Source organism: the organism of the source record quoted next, unplaced genomic scaffold, assembly GCF_019419815.1.
Source record: "Pyrus x bretschneideri cultivar Hongxiangsu unplaced genomic scaffold, Pyrus_bretschneideri_v1 Contig37, whole genome shotgun sequence".
In the NCBI taxonomy this organism is placed as follows: Eukaryota; Viridiplantae; Streptophyta; class Magnoliopsida; order Rosales; family Rosaceae; genus Pyrus; species Pyrus x bretschneideri.
In genome coordinates, this window is record NW_025999690.1 from 850,357 (window position 1) to 872,914 (window position 22,558).

A 22,558-nucleotide genomic window follows, 5' to 3' on the forward strand; every position below is an offset into this window, starting at 1 on the left:
CTATTATCTGCTGCCATGGCTTGTTCTTCTTCAAAAATCTGATCCGTGGGCTTTTCTTCTATACCTACTTCTTCCTCTTTAAGCCCAGGTTGTGGTGGCTCTTGTTGACTCCTCGTTCTCCTCAAAGTGCGTTCAAAATCACCGTCAAAGTCGGAGATGTTCTCTATAATAGGCCGAGAGCTACGAGTCATACACAGTACCTGAAAAACAAGAAAACAAACAAACTAAGAATCTGAAATAAGAATGCACGAAAAACAAAAAATAAAAAAAATAAACATAAAGACAAAGGATTAGCAAAGTTGCTAATCCCCGGCAACGGCGCCAAAATTTGATGCGAAAATTACTTGACACTTAAATTAAACCCTCGTTTGACAATTGTAGTAGAATGGATAAGTGAGGGATCGTTCTAGACCGGGGATTAGGAGGGCTTGCTAAAACCTTCTAAATTGACTTAAGAACATAAAAACAATATAAAACACTAAACTAGACTCAAAGAATGCAAAACTAAAATTTAAAACATTAAAACAAACCAAAAGACTCAAAACTAATTTTGGACGAATTTAAGATTATGGCTTGATTCAAAATACTTTAAAACATAAACTAAACAGATTCTAAGCACTAAAGAACAAGAAAGTAAAGGGGGGGGAAAAGTTTTGATTTGACAAAAATTGAAATAACAAAACAAGTTAATAAACTAAGCGGAATGTAAATATGAATTTGTGATGGAATGAATGGAATGAAGGCTAGCTAAGGGGTTCTTCTCCACACATGTTATACTTGCATACAAGATTGATTCTCAGTTGGTCTTTCGATAAATTATGAAACTCAACACTCCGGATTAATTAGGTCCGCTTAAATTAACCGTCAAGTTTTCCTTAAGTTAATGAATTGGATGGGTTTGCGCAACGCAATTCACAACATTCTCCAAAAGTCCTTTACGTGAACAGCACAATAAAGATACAATCAAAGATCATTAAGTATTATGAAAACTATAAGTGTTGACGAGGCATTCGTTACTATGATGAGCATGAAACTCGTGCCAAGAATTCATTTAACGCGATTGTTTATAAGCAACCTCCACTACTTGTGAATATAAGTTCATAACGATTAGGTGAAAATCACTTATATTCTAGCGTCATATTTATGCATGAAAATTAAGCGCGCATTCTTAATAAACATTCATAAATAAGTTATCAATCAAACGGTTAAACAAATTGAATCCACAACTTATGAAATTCCAACGAAAGTTAATCAATTCATATTGCAAATATAAACATAGTTTCGAATCACCCCCTAGCTAAAGGGGGATTAGTTCCTCATACCTTTGAAATCAAAGAAACACCTAAACATTCCAACAACTCAAAACTTGAATTGTATGAACGTTTAAGCACTCTTCTCTTCCATTCCTTATACGTACAAAACAAAGAGAATTAAAATGAAACTTTGAAATCAAAGAAACACCTAAACATTCCAACAACTCAAACTTGAATTGTATGAACGTTTAGGCACTCTTCTCTTCCTCGTTGTTGTAGCACAAGGTTTAAGGATAGGTTGGTTGGGGGGATGGAAGTGTGGAATGGAGTGGAAATGGAGAAGATGGAGAAGGGGAAGTGTTTGTGTATTACAATGGAAAATGAGATGATTTGGTGAATGGAATGAACGGGTATTTATAGGAAGAGAATGGGTGTTAATGGATGTTTGTTTAAGGTATTTGGTGGATGGGAAAAGGTGTGGATGGTGGGAATTATGGTGGATGGATGGTTTAGTGGATGTAATTTAGGGTTTATTTAGGTGAATGTGGATGCATGGTTTAGTGGATGTAAAGGATAATGGGATGGTGTGGAATTAAAAGCTAAAAAAAATGGGATAATGGGCATTTAAGTGTGAATGGAATGGTGGGATGCACTAATGGAAATTATGGAATGGAATGGTGGGATGCACTAATTAGGAGGAAGAATTAGGGTGAAGGGCTTAATGCATGGATTTGGGCCTAAAATGCCCCCCCCCCCTTGCATGGCAAGGGAAAGGACTTGGGCTAAAGCCCACGGCAATGGCTCTAAAATGGGCTAAGGTTAGGGTTTAGGTGCTCTAAAAGCCCAAAGCCAAGAATAGAAACTCACGACAATGGAAACCTCCAAGAATAGAAACTTCCAACTTTAGAAACTTTGGTTACCAATTCCGACTTCCTTGCTCTTCACTTTCATTTCTTCATTTCTTAAGCTCCTTTGACCTTCAACCTCGTTCATTCCTCGTGCTCCATTTGCATACACCACATTCCAGCTCAGTTTTGCTCCAAAAGCTCCCAATTGCATCATTTCATGTAATATGTCCTTTAAACCTGAAAACACATGAAAGTAGCTTAAAAGACTACTTTAACGAATAAAACATAACAAAAATGCATAAGAACTAGCTAACTAAGGCGCATAAATATGCTCCTATCACTCAGGTGTACAGTTCGATATCGGAGCTTCGTTTGTTATCATCTAATTTGAATCTAAGAGAGGGACAAGACGTGCAGGTTAGTGGTGGTGATCTCGGCCTCACGGCTGATAAATGTTGCGGAGTGAGGAACGACTCCGAAGGAGAAAGTGAGGGAAAGGGAGAACTGGGAAAGTTAGAGAGAGTTAACAGAGATGGATAGGGAGTTATGGTGATGGTATGGTGAAGCTCGCCAAAGCGGCGAGGTGTGTCAGCCAATTTTTGCAGAGGGAGAGAGCTGGAAAAGATGAAAAGGAGAGGTGTGGGAGGAGATAGTGAGAAGAGAGAGAGAAAGTGTTTCCTGAAAATGGGGAAAAGAAGAGGAGACACGGGGTGAGGGAGAGGAGTGAGGTGTGGGCCCCACATGGTACACGCCCTTTACAAACTTAAATCCATAAAATCTCCATCGTAGGATTTCGCTTTCGCTTACACGTTTGTATCGCCGAGTACTTCGAGAATACGGTAAAATAGTAGCTTGTACACGTCACAAAATGATGGTCAACGAAAGTCAACAGTCTCACCCGTAGGGAATTTTCGTCAAATCACTCTTTTAAAATTTATAAAATCATAAAATTAGAGGCTGGTTCTCACAATCTACCCATCTTAAAAAAATTTCATCCCCGAAATTTGAAATCACTTGCTATACATAAAATACTCAAAGATAGAAAGAAATATATATAAAGAAGAAATCAAGTTAGAGTGGTTGCATAAAATAGAATGCCATTCCGTCGCAATCAGAGTGCAATAATTCCTCTTTCGTGCCCCTAAACTCATACTTTCCTTCTCATTTAGTACAATACTATAATATACTTTTTATAAAAACATAAAGTCGAAAATATTTATATATGTATAATAACATCATGTCAAAATAAATATATATAATAACATAAAGTTAAAATAATTGTACTATAATTAAAATTGAACATAGAATATTTTTCACCTACGCACTCATTGCGTCACATACTCCAAAGATAAATGTGTAGTATGCTTGGGTCAAGCCCAAACAATAAATAATAACTAAAATGCTAATGTAAAATGACCTATTTGTCCACTTGTTTAACAAATCCAACAAATGAGTTATCAATATAATGGTCTGCAACCCGTCATACTACAATGCATTGTTGTCTCGATAAGTAAATCACATTCATGTTTTACGAAACAATAATTGGATGAAATCAATTCATATCACATATATGTTCATTGCTTTGAATTCTCCTCTAGCCAAAACGAGTTTAGCTCCTCATGTTCGCACTTAAACAAAGATAACTTAAATTAAACATTGAAAACAAAAGATAGAATATACCTAAGAACGTTCCAACAATCCAACTTTAAATGGCAGGGCACGGCTCCAAGGGTCTCCTCTCCTTTCTCCCTGCAAGGCTGCGGCACAAAGAGGTTTTTCTCTGAAATTAGGTTATGGTGTGTGATGGATTGGTTATATGAATTGTTGTCAGATATAGATGAGTGGTTGTGTCCTTTTATGCGGCAGAAACCTCAAAATAAAGGAAGAAAGGCATGACATTATTCAATTAATTTTGGGAAAGATTTGCACTCCAAATCCTCAAGGAAAAAGGGTAATTAAAATCAGAATCCAAGAGGGAAAGGGAAAGGAGATGCGGTAGGATCCTAGAGAGAAAGGGAAAGGAGATACGGCAAGGAAGGGTCTTCTAGAAGCCATAGGTGCGGCACCCTTGTAGAATTAGGATTAGGCCTTCGAGAATCCTATATTTAGGTGTCCTAATATAATTAGGGATCCCTCTAGCAGCTGGAACTTAAGTAGTGTAGGATTAGGATTGGCTAAGACAAAATAAGGTAGTGTGGTTCATGTTTCCTTCTTTCTTTGTTAAGCTCCAAATCTTCTTTGTCTTGAATTAATTCTTCCATCTCTTTAGCATATTCTTAGCCCTTCTTGAACTTCAAATTCATCCATCCACCCTACTCCATGCATGTGTTATCCATTCCAAGCCCAAAACTGCTCTAAAATGCTCCAAATTTCCTTTTCTTGCCACTTTAGCGAATTGAACATACAAACACACGAAAATAGCTTAAATCACTATAATAAATAGAAACTAACTCACTAAATGCAAGGAAATAAGCTAACAAAGTCGCATAAATATGCTCCTATCACACCACCATTAGCCTTCTCTAGATTCCAAGAACAAAGCCCAAGGGTTTTTTGAGGCGTCAAAGCAAGTATGGAGGTCGAATCAAAGCACACCCAAATCTAGGATTCCGGCGGGTTTGAGGGAAATTGGGGCTTTTCCCAGCCAAATTAGCCTTAGTCACAAGTATGAAAGTTGTTCCTCTCATTTAGATCTTCATTCCTGTAAACTTTGGGAATTTTTGGAGTTGTTCAATTTTCCGGCGAGTCGGGGCGGCCAGCAGCAAGGCGCGGCGGTGAGTGGGGAAAAACCTGAAGTCCCTCTTAGGTTTCTCGACATGCCGAATCCAAATCCTCCATCCGTTTTCCCAAATTATAACGTTTTAGTGGAGTTTTATTAAAAGGTCCCTAATTGTGTTTAGGCGCGTTGGCAGAAAGAAACATCATCCTCGATAGTTCGAGTGGCTTCCAGGCAATGGAAAACTTGTGAGTGGACCCCTTCTAAACTTATATTTTTTTTATAAAATATTAGCCTAGCATGCATTGCATATTTCATGATTTTAGTATGTTTTATATTATGCTTTACGAATTTCTATATTTTCGGCTTACGAGATATTTATGCTTTATCGCATTGATATTTTACGAAAGGTTATGAATTATTAGATTTTCCTATATGAAACCTTATGAATTTTGAATATGACTTATATTATGGTTTTTGAATATGAGTTATAAATTATGGGATTTGAGCATATGATTTTATATGGTTTTCAAGTATGATTTATTTTATGATTTTAGGAATGTGATATATCTTGGATTTATGAATATGATTGACATGGATTTATGACACGAGGCTGAGCATTTGAACTCCGGGATTTAATATGATTTTTTGAGACATGTTTTTAATACTTATCTTGTGACAACCCGTTCCAAATTTTACGTTTTTATTTTATTTTAAAAGCGTGAATTTACGAAATTGCCCTAGAGGCAAGGACTTTGACTTCCGTTGACCATCGACTTGAAAGATGTGAGACTTATTCTTTTAGCATATCCTTGTAGTACTCATTGGTACAAACGTATAGGCGAAAACCGTTTGCGAGTCCGGATTATAGCGGTATAGTTACGGACGTTCGAAATTGGTTATTCAAGGTTAGTGTTTATTTAAATTAAATCCCCACTTTGTGGGGGAAGCCCAATCAGAAATGGAGGGAGAAAAGAAAATTAAAAAAAAAAAAAAAAAAAAAAAAAGGGAAATGGGTTTTCGTCCACCCGCACCCACCGCGGGTGCCCATTTTCCAAGGCCGATTCCGGCCAACTACGGTGGAGTTTTTCGATGCCACCACCACCATCTTGAAGCTCTCATTCCCCTCTACAAAGCCCACCCAAGAACCACCTTGATTAACCATGGGATGTGGAGGTTTGAGGCCACGAAAGTTGACGAAAATCAATGGTGCTCCGGCCACCCTTTTCGATTTTCCGGCAAATCGGCAAAGCAATGGCCGATGCCACCACTTGGGCTTTGTCGCCCATCATCCCAGGAGCAAAACCCAACCAACCTTGACCCCGTTGGACCACTGTGGACGACGAATCGACGTCGGGAAGTTTTAGGCACCCGCCGGCTTCGTGGGCAAAATTGACCATCTTCCGTCCACTTTTGGACTTCGTGGTAGGTATGAAAGTTGCTCCACTCACTGAGATCTTCATTTCTGTGAAGTTTGAGAATTTTTGGAAATAGTTGGATTTTCCGGCGAGTCAGGGTGGCCGACCGCCACCCGCGGCGACGCGTGCGGCGGCGCGTGGCCAGTGAGCCGCCAATGCTATTTTTAGGCTATGTCGAATGTTTTGAATTCAGTTTTGTCATTTGAATGACGTAGGTTGATCGTTGGAACCTAAATTCGTTATGATACGTTACTTGATAAAAATGTGAATCGATGATCCGACCGTTGGATTGTTACCAAAATTGGATGCATTATAATACGTAATATTTAAAGATCATAGGAATTACGGATCTTCCTGAATTGGATTTGTAAGTTAGTAAAATAAATGTTCACAACCACTTGTTTTAGGCAATTGGCGGAGATCTGACCGTTGGATCGTAGTGAAATTTTAATATGTTATTCTAGAAACATATTGTGGATCGTTGGGAGTTGTGGATTGAAAATCTGATATGCGGATCTTTCGGGTCAAGTTATACAGGGTTGTAAACCCTATCGTCGATCTTTGATCGACGGTTGACTTGTGGTCAATGGGTATCAAACTATTTCAGAATGTCGTTGAGGTTGTGTTTTATGTGAATTGTGTATTCCACGGATAAGAGTTCTGAGATGTGATTTGATAATTGGCCACAGGGACCGATCATTCAGGACGCCTCGATGCGTGTGCTAGAGAAGTATAGCGTGGACTTGAGGTGAGTGGATCTTTTCCTTTTTATTGTGCATATTATTGAGAGTTCTATCGACACTTTTAAATTGACTAGGTATATTACCTTCATATAATTATTGTGAATGCTTGAAGTACCTATATGAACTACGAATGACTTGATCCCTATTTAGGGTACGTAGGCAGTCTAACGAGACGTTAGATGCAGCCATAAAATATTTGAGGCAAAAGCCTTGCTTGGGAAATTGAGTAATGCGAAGGAAATTGGTAAAGACAAGTTTTAGTTTTGTGAATTAGTTAGTTAAATTAGAGTTAATTGGGTTGTCATGGATAATTATCCCTGAAAATAAGTAGTGTGGGAGTAGGGCGTTACTGATTGTACACTTCACACCATATTGTTTATAATTGAAAATGCTACGACATGGTTGAGTAGTAGATTGCATCATGATATATCCATATGTATATTACTTGCATATAATTATTGGGAATGCTTTCAAGTGCAAAGGTGAACTCAGGACACCCAGGTAAGTTCAGGTGAGTTTATGGTACTAGTTGAATCGATTACGTTATAGCATGACTACAGTTATGAGTTAGGCAACTTCGATACTGTCGTACTGGTTGCCATGAGTTGCACATGTTATATTGAGATGCGTTGAGAGCTCATAAACCTGCACCCCGGTGTTAGTGCTCCCGCCCGTGGCCAGGGCACAGTCCTTCACGTGATGTTCACTTCCCGCACCTTATGCTCACCTTGGATCCAAGGTAGGTGCACAGTCCTGTCGTACAGACCACTTTAGGTGGTTCCGACTCGTAGGTGACCCGCGATTATTCGCCCAGTCTTCACGTGATCGTAGCACTCGAGCGTATTTATTTACACCCAGTCCTGTCGTACAGACCACCTTAGGTGGTTCCGACTCGTGTGCAGGTATACTTATTGTGCTATGGGCTAGCCAGGATTGATGAGATATGGATAAGTCGTACAGGTCACTATAGGTGACTCCGACTTATATGCTAGCCAGGATTGACGAGATATGGATAAGTCGTACAGGTCACTATAGGTGACTCCGACTTATATGCTAGTCATGATTGATGAGATACGGATAAGTTGTACATGTCATTTTAGATGACTCTGACTGATATATCACTTTGTATTGATTTAGTTCATTTGGCCTACTTATTAATGTATGGTGGATTTGATGGCAAACCGTGGTTTTGGTCATTTCCGAGTATGGTTTGGATATATGTATATATGTTGTATTGTCTTATGGAAAACGATACGGGTTTTACTTTTAGGGGCATTACTTTTAGAGAGGTAGTAACTTTGGGAAGCTTGGCTTTATTGCTTACTCACACCTTCTGTTTGGTGCCCTCCAGGTTTTAGCTGCTGAGTTTGTATCGACAAGAATCTGTGGTGAATCTTAGTATTGATGGATATTTTTGAGGGTATGATTCTTACCCACATTACTGTACCTTACTTATGCTCTGACATCGCGCGTGAAATGAGTTCGCTCCCACTCGTAGCGCACTCTGGTATTTAGACACTTTTAGATTCAAATTTATTCACTTTTTATACACTATCACATTTTATGGCTTCGTCACCTTCCAGGTGTCGGCCAGCACAGCTCGATTCAGGGTCTAAGTGGACTTTCTGGGTCGGGGTGTGTCATATCTAGTGGGTTATCATATGACACATCTGCACACCACGGGTATAGATGTCTATGGCCATAGGACACAGATGATGATGAATGATATATTATATACCCCTAACTTCACTACCGAAAGCAGTGTCGGACAACTTCACTAGCCACGGCTAGTGCTGGTGTGGATGTTATGCTATTTGATTCAGCTTCACCTACAGGTGATGGACAGGTTATTCAACTTCACCTTCGGGTGATGGACAGGTACTGCCTTTGGGCAACTATGATACCCCTAGTTGTGGACTTCACAGATACGATTTATAGATGTTTTACAAATGTTTTACACGCCATGCTAGGATTTTTATAAAACCTATATGTAGTATTATATCTGTTTTCAAAACAAGGGGTTACTATGTTCATAAAGGAAACGGTTTTTCTATTATTAATATTATTGTTATAAACTTTGGTCCATTCACCTTTTCTGTTTTTGCGCCCCCGCAGAAGTCAGGATCAAGGCACATGATCCTGACATCAGGACTCTACAGTATAGGTATTCTCAAGTCTTCTCATTATAGGTATCATTTCTTTGTTCGTACCTTTTCATAATAATTATTTCCTATTATTCTTGAGTAGTTGTATTCTCTGAACACGATTTTGCTTTGTTTTAATCCGTTCTAATTACATATTTTTATTGGTAAGCATGTTCAAAATGGATTCGTCACCCTCGGGGTGTCGGCTAGCACGTGCCCATCCCTGTATTTAGGGATATCGGGGTCGAGGCATGTCAATCATATTTAATCAACAATCTCAATTGCAAAGAAAAAATGATCAATGTATCCATTCAAAAAGCAAACAAATAGAGGAGCTCTTCCAAGTTCCAAAGCCTTCCAAAACCTTCCTCTATAACCAATGAAATATATTCCCTAATTGAACCAAGTATGCTCCTAAAAAAAGCCCTAGGTCAATTTCAAACTTGGTAACAAAGTTTCACAAAAGAAGCATCATGGGCATACATTCGTAGAGTGTAAACGGATTCGGTTTGGTTTGGTTCGATTTTTTCTTTTTTGGTTCAGTTTTTTATTTTTTTTTCAGTTTTTGATTTTTCGGTTTCGATTCAATGTTCAGTCCCCTTTTTTGGGTATTTTGAACCCACCTCTAGATATACCCATACTCAAAATGTAGACGACACTTTCACGAGTGTTTGCATTTTTTTTTTTCACATTTTTCGCACTTATAAATTAATTATTATAATTTTTTTAATGTGTTTGGTATTTTTAAATTACTTAATAGTTTTTAAATGTGTTTTATAATTTTTTTAATCTCACTTTTAAGAGGATAACAAATTTATGAGTATGACTGAATGAGAGGGAGTGAAAAACTTTGCTAGGTCGTTAACTATAAAATTGAAAGTCTATCTTTTTGCCTATACTATATTATGTCTTTTTGCCTATACTATATTACTTGTTTAAATTTTGGACAACATGTCAAGTAAAATCTATTCCACTAATTGTAAAAAGAAACTATCATGATAAAAATAAATATATAAATTTAATTTTTTGTAACTTATATAAAATAATAATACATATTTAACATACAACATACTCTATGACTATTGTATTTTATTGTAAGTATTTTAGTAGTTTTCAATTATTAAAATTGAAAATATAACTTTAGTCCCTAAAACTTAATTTTCTCCACATAAAACCCAACGCAAGTTTTTTACTCGAATAAAACTCATTTACTACATATCAGCAAATTCATTAATTATGTTTGACTTAACACATTTAAAATTTTTTGGATGCCTAAAATACCCTTATTTGAATGCTTGATGTACACAATTAATGTCATGCGAATTATAAGGGAGAATTAATAATTTTACTAGAAAAACATTTGTTATAAACTCATTGCCTAATATATAATAACAATAAAACATGTCTAATATATTGACATGCTTAATTAAGTCACTAAAATTATATTTTACATATTAATGTAGGTAAATTATTCCACACATATATATATATAAAAAAAATGACTAATATATGTAAAATTTCATGCAATATATAAAAAAAAATGCCTAATATATAATAATATCAATAAAACATGTCTAATATATTGACATGCTTAATTAAGTCACTCAAATTATATTTTACATATTAATGTAGGTAGATTATTTCACACACATATATAAAAAAAAATGACTAATATATGTAAAATTTCATGCAAAATAATTTACCTTAAAAAATGTTATTTGATTCAAATAGTGCACCTACTATTAAAATTTTAAAATGTTAGATTGCTCAAAATAATTTAGCCTATCTATGTAAAATACATGAAAAATAATTTACCTACATAATAAACATACGCAATATATGCAAAATAATTTAACTACATAATAAAGCAATATTATTTTATTTAATACTAATTTACCTACAAAATATATTATTTGCTAATCATAAATTTACAAATAGGTAAATTAATTACATATAATAATTTTTTAACGTATATGTTATGTCACATCCCAGTTCGGGGCCCCACCACATCCTGGGCTCGACTCCACCGTAGCACGATATTATCCGCTTTGGGCCCCGACCACGCCTTCACTGTTTTGTTTCTGGGAACTCACGAGCAACTTCCCAAGGGATCACTCATCCTAGGATTGCTCTCGTGCGAACTTGCTTAACTTCAGAGTTCCTACGAAACCCAAAGCTAGTGAGCTCCCAAAAGGCCTCGTGCTAGGTAAAGATGAGAATATACATATAAGGCTTATATGATCTACTCCCCTGGGCGATGTGGGATGTTACATGTTAGTACTACGCATATATATATATATATATATATATTTGAACGTATAGTAGTACTATATACATATAGGTAAATTATATGTATATTGAACTTTTAGTAGTATGATATACTTTTGAATGTATTTATGTGTGTGTGCGTAATTTATATATGTTAGGGGTAATAGTATGTGCAATAATTATTTGTTCCTTATAATTAAGGTAAGTAATAATATTTAAAGAAAACTAATGAAAATGGCTTGAAAACTTTGAGTTTTAATGATAAGGACAAAATAAAGAGTAGGTGTGTGTGTTTAATTTATATATGTTAGGGGTAATAGTATGTGCAATAATTATTTGTTCCTTATAATTAAGGTAAGTAATAATATTTAAGGAAAACTAATGAAAAAGGCTTAAAAACTTTGAGTTTTAATGATAAGGACAAAATAAAGAGTAAAGTGAATAGCATCAGGATTGACTTTTTAGTGTAAAAATGTAGATTTTCGTTAAAGTGAATAGTACCGTGGGCTTTTCGTTAAAACTCCCTAATATTTATTGATTTGATTTGAATATTGTGGTACAAGTTGTAAATATTTTGTAATAATAGGTCAATTACTTTTCTATTTGGCAGTTTTTTCAAATTTGGATTTTATTTGGATGTTTAGAATTAGATGGGTTTTTTTACCTAGGAAATAAGAGTTGCAAAAATCTATATCTAAAGAACCCTAATTAAAATAACTTTTTTCATAACGTGTCGAAACGGGTTACCCACGGTTACTTGCTTGTAAACCTGTTAAGAACGCAATATTAACGGGTTCTTAATGTGTGACCTGATAACGACCTGATTAGTTATCGTGTTGACCTGAAACCTGTTATTTTTGTGTCGTTATTGTGTCGTATTAACAAGTCGTGTAAAAAATTATCAGGTCTATTCATAACTATATGAACATAACATCCAAGGCAAAATGCAAATGGCACTGTACCACAATGACAAAATGCAATAATACCTATATACTTTAATGCAAGTTCGATCCCTATCAATACCCCTCCTCCTAACATTCTACACCTAATTTCGAAACCTCTTTCCCCTAGTTCGGCGACATTGAGCGTTTGTGCTCATACTTAAGTGAAGTCAAAATGAAAAAAATGTAGGAGATGCGACGCAGTATATAGGCACCTAAACTTCTCTCCATATAGTGGGCTTTTAGCGCACACTCTCCATTCCTTTCACATGTTTTTACACCCAAATAACTAGATGATTAAAGAGACTAATTTATAAATGTCTTCTCTCTTCTTCTTTTTTTCCCCAAAAAAAAGGGGTCAAATTATGCCAAAACTGGTAGGACACTGCCCGAGCGTATGACTTTTGAGCGCATTATGTTGGATGATTTTGGACTGACTGACTGGTATGGCTGAAGATTTTCTTAGGTGCTCCAGAATAGTTTGAGAGTTTTAATCGTTTTGATTTTTATTTTTAAGTTTGAGTGTTTTAATCATTTAGATTTTTATTTAACAATACCACAATCAAAATTTAATGATTAAAATATCATGAGTACTGGATACTCGGTTTGCCTGTTTTGTTATTCTCACTCTTTAACTTTTTATAACAAAAAGAAGAGAACACCCTCCCTCCTCCGTTGATTTTTCTTGAGTACCTACATGCATCATCTCCAATTACAAAGTAGGTAAAATTGTTCTATACTGATCTTTCTAGACTACCTACAAGCACTCAATGCCGATCCAACAGTTCTCTATTGGTAAAATATGCGTTGGCACTAAGTGCTTCTAGATGCAAAAAAAAAAAATTGCTCCTCCACTGCATTAGCACAAAATTATGGGCTCAAATTTTTAGTTTGATTTGAGCTTTTTTTTTTTTTTTTTTTGAACAAACAATATTATTTATATTAAATTAAGGGGGAGAGATAGGCTCAGCCTCACAATGGACTAGCAACAATGTGGTTCAAATTCTCTTTTGGTGAGAATCAAACATAAGACCTCTCACTTACAAGTGAAGAAGAATACCAGTAGACTGTAGTACCAAGTGGCATTTTGTTTTAACTCTTTTACTCACTCTGTTTCTAGGCACCTACTACCTATAGGCTAGCAGTACTGGAAACTTTAAATAAACCCAAGGATCAAGTCCTTAAGAAAACAGATCAATCGTTCTCCAAAAAAAAAAAAGAAAACAGATCAATCATGTTACTCACAGGTGAGATTACCAGTTCAGTTCTTCCTTTTATGTACAATGAATTATGCAAGTATGAAACATATACTGATACAATTTGATGTTTGCCAAAAATAAAATAAAAATATCCATTCCTGCAGTTGTAAGCAGTTTGATCTTCACACAGAACAGGAAGGCAATGCAAATTTTCCCTGAAAGCGTGAGAGAAATCTGGAACGAGTGGGAGCTTCGAGCCATGGTTCTAATCAGCCTTGCCTTGCAAGCCATCCTCATCCTGATCGGCAACTGGAGAAAGCATTCAACCAGCAACATACTCCGAATTGTCCTCTGGCTCGCTTACTTGTCAGCTGACTCTGTTGCAACCGTCTCACTTGGGATTCTCTCCAGCAACCAGGAAGACTCCGAAGGTGATTCTGTAAACCCTAACTTTGTTATAACAGCATTCTGGGCACCATTTCTTCTATTGCATCTGGGCGGTCCAGATACGATTACTGCTTACTCGTTGGAGGATAATGAGTTGTGGCTTAGGCACTTTCTTGGGTTAGTTGTCCAGGTGATTGTAGCTTTGTATGTGTTTATAAGAGCATGGTCTAGTGAAGTGTTGAATTTTTTGGCAATTCCCGTTTTCGTAGTTGGGATTATAAAATTTGGGGAGAGGACTTGGGTTTTGAGGTCTGCAAGTAGTGAGCATTTTCGAGAGTCTATGCTCCCTCCTCCGGACGCAGGTCCGAATTATGCTAGATACATGGAAGAATACAGCTCAAAGAAAGCGGAGGGGTTTAGGGTTGAACCGAAAACATTCATTGGAGCTCCCCCAGATCATTCCTATGCTGTTCAACCTGATGAATCTAATAGCGCCCAAGATGCTGCAGTTTTAAGCAAAGCTTATATTTTGTTTGAAACTTTCAAGCGGCTGTGTGCCGATCTCATCCTCACCTTCCACGACATAGAAAACAGCCAATCGTTCTTCAAAAGTAAAACCTCTGAGAAAGCTCTCGAGGTTATTGAGCTCGAGTTAGGGTTCATGTATGATGTGTTTTATACTAAATCACTTCTGGTTTATTCTGGTGTTGGTGGAATTCTCCGTTGTATTACTCTTTCTTTCACAGTTTGTGTGTTCCTAGCCTTCTTGTTGATCACGGAGAAGCAAGAATACATGAAAGTGGATGTAATTATCACATACATATTGTTGGTTGGAGCTATTGTCTTAGAATTTTATGCAGTTGTCGTAATACTTTCGTCGGACTGGACCCGGCTGTGGCTGAGCAAGCACAAAAACACGGCTGTAGATCTCTTGCACAGAGCGGCTTCATCAATCCCTTGGATAAAAGACAAGAGGTGGTCTAATACCTTGGCACAATATAACCTCATAACATTTTGTCTCAAAGAAAGGCCAGCAAAGTGCATTTTCATCAACGAGGACTTGTTTATAAATCGGTTGCTAGAGAAGTATCGATACACAGACTTGAAGGATGTTTCCAAAGAGTTGAAGAATTTGATATTTGGGCAGCTGCTAGACAAGTCGAAGACTGCTTCTAATTTCGAGGGCAGCAGACTAAAAGAACTATGTGCTCTAAGGGGCAACAGGGTGCTTGAGAAAGCAAAATGTCTAGATGAACTTGGCTGGACAATTAATGGGGCCGAATTTGATCAAAGCATCATTCTTTGGCATATTGCGACAGATCTATTTTACTATTCTGATCTGAACAGAAACCGCGAAATGGGATTGGACAGCAGGGTGTTATCAAACTATATGTTGTATCTTTTGGTGATGTGCCCCTTCATGCTGCCAAATGGGATTGGACAGATTAGGTTTAGAGACACCTGTGCCGAGGCTAAGGAGTTTATCGCCGAAAGAAAATCCATAAAGGATGCAGAAAAGGCCTGCACCATGCTGCTCAAAGTGAGCACAGACATCCTTCCATCGAAAGTGAAGGGAGATAGAAGCAAGTCGGTTCTATTTGATGCATGCAGGCTCGCTAAAGCTCTGCAGTCCCTTGAGGATAAGGGACATTGGGAGAACAATGAGAAAAAATGGGAGTTTATAAGTCATGTGTGGATGGAAATGCTCGCTTTCGCGGCCAATCAGTGCAGGTGGAGCGATCATGCTCAGCAGCTCAGGCGAGGAGGAGAGCTGCTCACTCATATCTGGCTTCTTATGGCACATCTTGGTTTAACTGAACAGTTTCAAATTTCAGAGGGCCATGTTAGGGCAAAGTTGATTGTGGAGTGAATTTAAGTGTTACTCACTACAAAGAATGATCCATTTTCAAGATGTTCTAACAATGTTATGCTTTTCAGATGTTAAATCTTATAGTCCGACTATAGAACGGATTTTTATTATTGCTTTGTTAATGTGCTGATATCATTATTGCCCCTAAACATATTGATAAATAACAAACGTTCTACATTGAGAATTTCTTATAAATCATATCGGACTTCACTTATGTAGTAACGATTCATAATTGGATTGTGACTAAAAGCAAGAGGACTCGCCAGGTATACATTACTTGGTAAATAGACAGTTTGCAGTTATGCGAAAACATTTGTCCTTGTAGTTCTTGCAAGATCATGGCTTACCCTACAACTACAACATCAAACTCCAAGTTGCTGACTCAAATTACTTGTCTAGGGGTGGGCATAAAAGCCGGCCAACGAAAAACCGATTAGATCATAGTAAATCTTTCGATTTGGTTTGGTTTTTATAAAAAAATGTGCTTTTTTAAAGCTGACAAAGCCAACATTGAATGGTTCAGTTCCAGTCTATTTTATTGAACCACATCAAGTTATTCGATTTGATTAACAATTTGAAAGTGGGGCAGGACCGAACCGACCCAAGCTCATGTGTAAATAGCATTAATGTGTTGTAAAATAGACGATATATATATATATATATGTAGTAGCATATAAAGTAAATAAGACACAACTAGAATATGAGACGGACCCGCATAAGAATTGTAATATAAAGACAAGACTTACTATTTGATCAACCACACGACTATTCCACCTAAAAGCATTCAATTTGGTTTTGAATTCTTGTTTTCACAGGATAACGCTCCTCCTCCATTTTCATTGTCCCACCTTATCTTTGGTTCATAGAACCAAATGCTACATTATTAAAATGTGCAGATGCAATTATTAATCTCTACCCCAATTAGATTCCACTAGATTTGGATTTTACTCTTGTTAGTCAGAGACAGACATGAAATGAGAATTCTAAGATGATGGTTTTCCAAACCGATAATTTGGGCATTGGGATCACATAGGCCACAAAACCAAATGCAGAATACAAAACTATTAGCAAAACTTCTTGTATACGGGCTGTCGCATACGGCAGCACTCACTTTTGAAGTCTGCCCTGTGCGAGGGCTACGATAGCCGTATGCTTGAATTTTTCAAGCGGCATGCATACAGCGAAAGTTCAAGAAGTAGTGCCATGAAAATTCAAAGGTACTCGCTTTAACAAATCTAAATAAGTGAATAATGGGGCATTTATAAAATAGAGTCCTCATTCGTGCGCAACCTTCTGTAGAAGTTAGCCAGGACTGATGGCATTTGTTGCCTACGCCGGAACCTTGGGTGCCTCATTAAGTAAAACCCAGCAATAATAACTACAGCCTTCAAAGGTGTCACAAACAACACAATAGCAACAAAAAGACAGAATGTGGTGAATATAAAAGTGGCGCGAGGATCCCGCCAACTGAGAAGGTTCTGAATCTTCTCCCCTATCATTGCAACATCCCCCGCCACCGTTTGAATCCTTCCGGCAATACTCCTCAAGCGGTCGTACCTCATCCTAATTATATCAATTGGTCGTGAAGTTGGAAATGTGTCAAATTCTTCATCAAGCTCATCAGGGTGCGTAGAGTCTGCATGGGAGAGCCTTGTGTCCACATGGGGAGGGTGTCTTTGGCGGTCCCGGAAGTTCCAAATCCCTATTACGATCGTGTATAGGAAAACAGTTGACAAAATAAGTTTCGGAGTGCACACCAGCATCACAAACAGGACATGTACTAGCACTGTTATAATGAGACTTCTCCATGCACATACTTCTTCAAACCATTTCCGAACAGAAATGAACGGTGATAAAACAGACATCATTCTGAAAAAGTTTGCCTTGCTGCGCCTCATGCTCCAAGCATGAACATCTGCAGCATCAGAGTACATGTATTTAACTACTTCCTTCCCAAGAGGTGGTTCTACCTGAGCAAGCCTATCTGCCACCACCAATACAGCTTGGTTCCTCAATGTGCCTGGCTGTATCTTTACCGAAATAGGTTGAGAGTAAATCAACATTAGATTCACAAATGATATGCATGAATATCTTATTGCAAGATGTAATTCGCCCGTCTTCTTGACACCAGAAGAAGAAACGGATAGCAACGGATAAGAGTGTGTGTACAAGTGGTCTGATTCGAGGGTAGAGATTTGAATCCGGACCTTGCCAATTTCTTTATCTTTTTTCCCACTTGAATTGCCAATCTGCCCGTTATTAAAAACCCCCACTGTGAGAAATGAGACAGGATCATATACCTCCCAAGTGTACGGCTCATTGTATTTTGGACTTGTGCTGTTAGTTATGGTTCGAGTACGAACCCATTTGTCGCCATACTTCGCTACACAATACGAGTCAGTTGTAGCCTTCCCAGTCTCTGTTTTCATTGGCATTAGGTCTTTGGCATTTAGAACTCCGAGCTTTAAGACACCAACAGGCTGCTGCAGGTCGTTGCAATAGTTAGAAGAATCATCAAGTAAATGGTACCCTCCATCTAGACAAACATGGAGATGGATTCTCCTGGAAAACTTATGATCAATATCTCTCTCCATGACATTTGACAGAGACATGTCAAGGTTAAACCACTGCCCACAGATAATTTGATCATCATCGGCAGATTCACCGCACCTCTCAACGGAGTTCAATGCTATGGAAACTCTTCCTAATGTCTCCTCTGGACATACATGATCTTCAACAGAAACGATCAGATGTTGATCATCAAAGGGTTCGGCAGTGACAAACATAAGTTCCTCGTTCCACATTGGGTTCAAAGATTGAACTTCTTTTGTCTTTAAACACTGATGACCGATTTGTATACTTGCGTATGCAACTGGGATTCGAGATGTGTCAGGTACAACCAGGTCCCGTGCCTCAATCACGTTTACCCGTACATACCATAATCTTGGTGAAGGGTAAACTTTTGAGCGGACATGTGTATAAGCAGCTGAAGACGTATCAGCAGGAAGAATTACATCAGAGTACCAGGCATTTGGAAAAGCTTCATCAGCTTGAGTGCCATACCATACAGCAAGCATGAGTTCCCCTTTCTTCTTCCCATCCTTGTCTACTACCTGATGCCTTTCCGGAGGCACTGGACTATCAGGTGGAACTCGGGTCGGAACTTCATTGAGAGCAAACCGCACAGACCCAACAAAGTCACCATCTACAAGTTCCTTGTCTTTGACCACAACATCCAATTCAGATGACTGCAGGTTTTCCTTTGGAAACGCAAACACCTCATTCCATTCAGGGTTCTGCTTTCTCTCCAAATTTCTTGTAATTTCTTTGTAATTGCCAACTTTCACTTCCACATATGTGTCACGGCAAGAAAGATCGAGGGCCTTCACAACGCGTACAAACAGGTAATGCATTGTTTCGACAAGCTCATGGGTGCTGATGACTGGACTGTCTCCACGCACAAATCGCCCACGAACAACGTGCCCCCCTCCCAAGCAAGGACTTGTCTCTTTAGGCAGATAATCAGACGGTCGAGGTAAACGCATTACTTTAGGAGGCTCATGGGATTCAGACTGCGCCTCATGGTTCACCGATGGCTGCGATTGATTTGGGTTTGCAAGGTAATGATTACCAGTGTGAAAAGCTTTTAGAACAAGCTCTCTTTTCACGCGGGAGAAACAGAAAATACCTCTTTTTTTAAGAGGGTGGCGCGAATCAACAGCATCAGAGCATGGAACGAATAATGTCCCAGGCAAACAAACCTTTCCAAGGAAAGTTGTGGAGTTGGCATTTCCTTTGTGGAAAACATTGGCCTCAACAACGAGGTCAGGCAGGCGGTTTGGATCGGAGACATCAAAGAAGATGGTTTCATTCCAAACAGGATTGACATCTCTTACTTTTGTGCTGGTTTGGGCTCTCTGACCATCGAACAGGAACTCCACATAAGCACTGGTTGTGCCTTGTCCATGTCTCGGCATAAGGTTATGGGCACTCACAACCTCCACCGCTAACTTGAGGTTACTCATTCCTGGGTTCGAATTCAACGAAGAATAGCAATAGGTACCAGAGAGGGATAGAACCAAAAAGGTCACTGAAAATTTACAAACAATGTTAAATGCATAAACAAAGAAAAGTGTGCATAAACAAAGTCAAGAAAAGTGGTGGATGACAGATGGATGGCACCAAAATGGCAGCTGAAAATTTACAGACAATGTTAAATGCATAAACAGGATGGCACCAAAATGGTAGCTGAAAATTTACAGACAATGTTAAATGCATAAACAGGATGGCACCAAAATGGTAGCTGAAAATTTACAGACAACGTTAAATGCATGGACAAAGAAAAGTGTGCATAAACAAAGTCAAGAAAAGTGGTGGATGACAGATGGATGGCACCAAAATGGTAGCTGAAAATTTACAGACAATGTTAAATGCATAAACAAAGAAAAGTGTGCATAAACAAAGTCAAGAAAAGTGGTGGATGACAGATGGATGAAAATTTACAGACAATGTTAAATGCATAAACAGGATGGCACCAAATTGGTAGCCGAAAATTTACAGACAATGTTAAATGCATAGGCAAAGAAAAGTGTGCATAAACAAAGTCAAGAAAAGTGGTGGATGACGGATGGATGGCACCAATCCAAAATGGTAGCTGAAAATTTACAGACAATGTTAAATGCATAAACAAAGTCAAGAAAAGTGGTGGATGACGGATGGATGGCACCAATAGGGTAGTTGAAAATTTACAGACAATGTTAAATGCATAAACAGGATGGCACCAAAATGGTAGCTGAAAATTTACAGACAATGTTAAATGCATAAACAGGATGGCAAAGAAAAGTGTGCATAAACAAAGCCAATAGAAGTGGGTGGAGATAAAGGTGGATGACAGATGGATGGCACTATAAACGTTTAGAGCAAGCCCAGCGTTGGGTTTGCCTCGGGGGACAGTTGAGAAAACAAGGGCCCGAGGGCCGGTGGGAGGGCTCCAGCGTGGGCTAGCCCGACCGAAGGTGGAGGCCCGAGCTTCGGGCTCGTGGCGAATTGCCAGCCCGAGAGCCTGAGGGCTATGTGACGTCAACCTGGCGTCAGGGAATATTAAATTTTTTTTGTGTCAGGCGCGTGCACCCCACTCGCGCATAGGGGCGCGTCGCCGACACAAAAATCAGAAAGAAAAAAAAGTTTGTCAGTTACCGTTGGGAAGCCACGTGGCTTCCCACGATCCGTTAGATCTCAACGGTTACTTAATTTGGACCGTTTGATCTCAACAATAAAAAAAAAAGTCAGATTTAATATCCACCGTTCGATCTGAGATCAACGGTGGATATAAATAAAAAAATAAATGAAAAAATAGTTTTAAAATTAAGAAAAGTTACCGTTGTGACACGTGGCACAATCTGGAGTGTTGGAATTCAAATTTTTTTATATCCAACGGCAGAAATTAATTAATTGAATAAAAATTTTAAAAAAATTGTAAAAAATTCAAAAAAAAATCTGAAAAATCTGAAAAAAAATGTAAAAAAAATTGTTTTTACTTTTCTAAAATACCTTCTCATTATCATCTACCTTACACAACAATTTCATATTTTCTCAACTACTTTCAATCACATTCCTTTCTTTGTCTCAAAGTTTGAATCCTTTTTTTTTCCGCGGACATGGCACTGTTTTGACAAATGTTGACCATCGCGGGTAAATGCCGTCAGCTAGGTAGTATGGTCCGTCGTACATACGTCCGTTGACCTCATACGTAACTTTTGGTGCCTTTCCTTGCAGGACATCGTTGAACACTGGGGATTGGGCAAGGACGTTGATGTCATTTTGAGCTCCCGGGACCCCGAAAAAGGCGTGCCAAATCCATGTATCAAAAGATGCCACCGCCTCCAGAATGATACTTTTTGCTCCTTTTTTGTCCCCGTAAGCGTCTTGCCATGCACTTGGACAGTTTTTCCATGTCCAGTGCATACAATCAATGCTTCCAATCATCCCAAGAAAGCCACGCATCTCCGCCTTCTTCAACAGCCGCTCCAAGTCCATGTGTGTAGGTTTGTGAAGATACTCAGCGGTGTAGATAGATTCAATTGCTCTGCAAAACCTCATCAGGGACTCAAGAATGGTTGATTTCCCCATCCTCGTTATCTCATCCACTTGGTCTGCAGATGCTCCATATGCCAGCATCCGCAAGGCAGCAGTAATTTTTTGCTCAGGCAGTAGACCCATAGCACCAAAAGCATCTTTCTTTTGCACAAAATAAGAATCATGGTTGCACACAGCAATCATGATTTTGTTGAACAAATGTCGTTCCATTCTAAAACGACGTCTAAAGTACGTATCAGGGAATGCACTATTAGGAACAAAATAATCATCCAAGAGTTCCATACCTCGTCGTTGCCTGCTTCTATCAAGGTTTCCGGAACGGCTGGGCCTGCAGATCTGAGCCGCAGCTTGGATGACTCGACGGGAATGTGAGGTTCTGCCCATTCTTACTTCGTCTTCTCTCCTTCTGACTCGACGGGAATGTGAGGTTCTGCCCATTCTTACTTCGTCTTCTCTCCTTCTACGCTCCTCATCCTTTTCCCTCTCATTTCTTACCCCCTGGTGATTGAACATTGCTTCTGATTCGTTAAACAATTCTTCCTCTTCCTGATTGAATTCCCACATCATCCTTGAGGAAGAAGAAGAAGACATTCTAAGAAAGAAACAGAAACTATGAATAATGATACAGATTTTTGTGAATAAGGAAGCAGAAACTATGAATAATGATAGAGATCT

The 22,558-nt window shown here is 38.4% G+C and overlaps 2 protein-coding genes across 2 annotated transcripts; one reads left to right on the forward strand and one right to left on the reverse strand.

The window, feature by feature from the left end:
- The first annotated feature begins 13,401 nt into the window (after positions 1-13,401).
- Positions 13,402-15,897, forward strand: LOC103939247. Its single transcript, XM_048592082.1, has 3 exons — positions 13,402-13,524; positions 13,559-13,578; positions 13,695-15,897. Exons 2-3 carry the CDS (start codon positions 13,566-13,568, stop codon positions 15,785-15,787), a joined length of 2,106 nt encoding a protein of 701 aa, XP_048448039.1. The 5' UTR covers positions 13,402-13,524; positions 13,559-13,565; the 3' UTR covers positions 15,788-15,897.
- A 1,130-nt stretch (positions 15,898-17,027) lies between these two features.
- Positions 17,028-20,028, reverse strand: LOC103939248 (FT-interacting protein 7). Its single transcript, XM_048563972.1, has one exon. The coding sequence runs from the start codon at positions 19,810-19,812 to the stop codon at positions 17,047-17,049; it is 2,766 nt and encodes a 921-aa protein (XP_048419929.1). The 5' UTR covers positions 19,813-20,028; the 3' UTR covers positions 17,028-17,046.
- Between the last annotated feature and the right edge of the window lie 2,530 nt (positions 20,029-22,558).

Excerpts from the sequence above, each read along its gene's own strand:
- LOC103939248 (XM_048563972.1), bottom strand. The coding sequence starts at position 19,812 with ATGAGTAACCTCAAGTTAGCGGTGGAGGTTGTGAGTGCCCATAACCTT.